General features: G+C 38.9%; 1 protein-coding gene across 1 annotated transcript; it reads right to left on the bottom strand.

Annotated features, from left to right (window-relative positions):
• Window positions 1-1,561: 1,561 nt before the first annotated feature.
• On the bottom strand, window positions 1,562-2,881 carry LOC126696864 (uncharacterized). The gene is made up of 2 exons (XM_050393596.1): window positions 2,123-2,881; window positions 1,562-2,026 (listed from the first exon to the last, which is right to left on the bottom strand). Exons 1-2 carry the CDS (start codon window positions 2,879-2,881, stop codon window positions 1,562-1,564), a joined length of 1,224 nt encoding a protein of 407 aa, XP_050249553.1.
• Between the last annotated feature and the right edge of the window lie 346 nt (window positions 2,882-3,227).

Consider the following 3,227-nt stretch of genomic DNA (forward strand, 5'->3'; position numbering starts at 1 on the left):
TTTTGGCTTTGATCATGTTTATTTTAGAATTTGATGTAAAAACTCTTATGTTTAGGAATTATTTAGGATTTGCAGGTTAGGGATTCTATTTAAAGTGTAGGGTTTTGGGGTTTGGAATTTTTTAAGGTTTGGTTTAGAGTTTGGGTTCTTGGATTTTGTGTAGTGACATGGTTTAATGGAATGGTTGAAATTTTTTAGTAATTTTGGCTAATGGGCAAATGGTGGGTTTTGGGAAATTGCGACCGAAACAATGTGTGGTTGCCTTCGTACCCCCTTGATAGAAGGATTAGGTCATCACGTAGTTCATGGTGATGATCTTTTATTTGCCTTAACTTTTGCCTAGGTTGCCTTTTCGGGTTTTCAACCTAGCAGGCTCTCTAACTTCTTCTTTTTCTTCATTTTTTATTTTTATTTTTTTTAATTCTCTTTTTGCATAGATTGCCCTTTTAGGTTTTCAACCTATCTTCTCTTTTTTTTTTTTTTTGTTAATTTTTGCCTAGATTGGGCTTTCAGGTTTTCAGCCTAGTGAGCCTTTTATTTTATTTTATTTTATTTTTGTTTTAAATCTAGGAAGAGAAATAACATAATTTACAACCACCTCAAATGTGGTGCTTTCAGACTACCACCTCAGACGTGATATTTCTTCAATTGATCCATGTTGGTTGGTTTAGTGAATGGATTTGCATCTAAGTCCATCAGCCTTACTACTCCCCCATAGTATATCTGTTTGATAATGTATGGGCCTACCCAATTTTGCTTGAACTTTCCATTTGCATCTTGAACCGGGCTCGGATTTCCTTCAACACTGTCCCCCCAACTTCAAATCTCTGGGTCTTACTTTTTTGTCAAAAGCTTTCCTAAGCCTCCTCTGATATCCTTGAATGTGATACAAGACTTTGAGTCTTTTCTCATCTAACATGCACAACTGATTATATCTGCTTTGCAACCAATTTGCTTCAGAGATTTCACTCTCTAGTACTGTCCTTAGTGAACGGACACCCATCTCAATAGGAAGGACTGCTTCCATCCCATACACCAATGAATAAGGAGTGGCTCATGTGGAAGATCGAATTGATGTTCTATACCTCCAAAGTGCATAGGGCAATTGAAGGTGCTAGTCCTTGTAGTTCTTTGTGCTTTTCTTCAAGCTTCGCCTTATGTTTTTATTAGCAACCTCAACTGCTCCATTAGTTTGAGGACGGTAAGGTGAAGACTTGTGGTGTTGAAAGTTGAACTGTCATAGCAACTTCTCTGTTTCTCCTTTAAAGTGCAACCTATTGTCTGAGATGATTTCATGTGGTACCCCATATCTGCAGACTGCAGATGATATTGGTCTGAATGAATTGAGAAACTTTCTTTGAATTCAGGACTTTGTATGATGCAACTTCTACTCGTTTAGTAAAGTAATCAATGGCTACAAGTATAAATTCATGGCCATTGGATGCTGTAGGGTGTATTTTCCCAAAAATGTCTATTCCCCATGTAGAGAATGGCAAAGGTGATGTCATGGTATGGGTGGCATGTGCTTCAGATCTCCATGGACTTGGCATTTATGGCATCTTCAAACATGAGCCATACAGTCGGCTTCCATAGTGGTCCAGTGGTAACCCTGCCTCATTATCTTTCTTAACAGCATGTGTGCATTCATATGTGGCCCATAACTTGACTCATGAACCTCTTTAATTATCTGTTGTGCTTCCTTGGCAGTTATACAAAGGAGATGAATTCCATCATATGATCTTCGGTAAAGCCTTTCACCACAAATGATGTAATTAGTAGACAACCTCCAGATGGTTAACTGATCATTCTGGTTTGCAGACTCCGAGTATGTTCCATCCTTGAGGTATTGTAGGATGTCTGAATACCATTCGCCTTCCCCATTCCTTTCCTCATCTTCTTCTATTGTCATGTAGTAGGCTGGTTCTTCTTTTTGTTTCGATCTAGTTTCATCTTTTTTTGGCCCATCCATCATGGATGCCATGGTTGCTAAAGCATCTGCAATTTGATTCTTCATCCCCAGCACATACTGATAATGGATCTTGTTGAATTTTGATGACCACTTCTAGAGACATTGATGATAAGGCATAAGCCTTTCTTCTTTGATCTTCCATTTATTCTGTACCTGAGAGATTATTAGAGCTGAGTCTCCATACACCTCCAACTCTTTCACTTCTAGGCCTAAGGATGCTTGTAGGCCCATAATGCAAGCTTCATATTCTGTGGCATTGTTGGTGGTAGGAAAGTTGAGTCTGCCAAAAAATGGAATGTGTGTCCCCTTTGGAGAAATTAAGAGAACTCCAATTCCACTTCCGTTTTGATTTGTTGCTCCATCAAAATACATCTTCCATGATTCTACTTCAATCCCCATAATGTCTTTATCCAGGAAGTCTCCTTGGATCTCTTCAGCTTCTTTTGGTGAACAATGGGCTAGGTGATCGACAATTGCTCTCCCCTTCACAGATTTCTGAGTCACATACTTAATATCAAATTCTAACAGAAGTAAAATCCATTTAGCAGTCTTTCCATCTTGCACAGGTTTTTCCATTAGGTACTTCAAAGGATCCATTCTTGCAATCAACGGGACCTTGTAAGCGAGCATGTAATGTCTGAATTTACGGGTTGCCCATACGAGTGCTATACATGTCTTTTCTAATGGTGAATACTTCTCTTTATAAGGCAACATCTTCTTGCTGATGTAGTAAATCACATTCTCCTTTCTAGTCTCCTCTAGGTATTGAGCAAGTAAAGCCCTCATTACTGTATCTGTAGTGGTGAGATACAACAACAATGGCTTTTCAGGAACTGGTGGGACAAGTATTGGTGGTTTCATCAGATAACTCTTGATTTTCTCAAAGGCATCTTGGCATTGTTCATTCCACATGGTTGGGACCTCCTTCTTAAGCAGTTTGAAGATTGGTTCACACTCATAGTGAGTTGTGATAGGCCACAAACTGAATGACCCCTTGTGATTGAAATTAATCAATTTATCATGTAAACGCGTGGTAGCACAAACAAATCACCAAGAAACTAATTATGCAGCGAAAAATAAATAACATGGCGATTTGTTTACGAATGGGGAAAAACTAACGGTAATAACCCCACCGGGTGATTTTCAAGTCACCACTTCCGAAACTCCACTATTATCACAACAGGCAATTACAAGTAAAGGAATCCCAAGTACCTTACCAACCTACAGTTGAACCCTTACCCCAATACCCAATTGGACT

This window comes from Quercus robur, chromosome 2 (assembly GCF_932294415.1).
Source record: "Quercus robur chromosome 2, dhQueRobu3.1, whole genome shotgun sequence".
NCBI classification, from domain to species: domain Eukaryota; kingdom Viridiplantae; phylum Streptophyta; class Magnoliopsida; order Fagales; family Fagaceae; genus Quercus; species Quercus robur.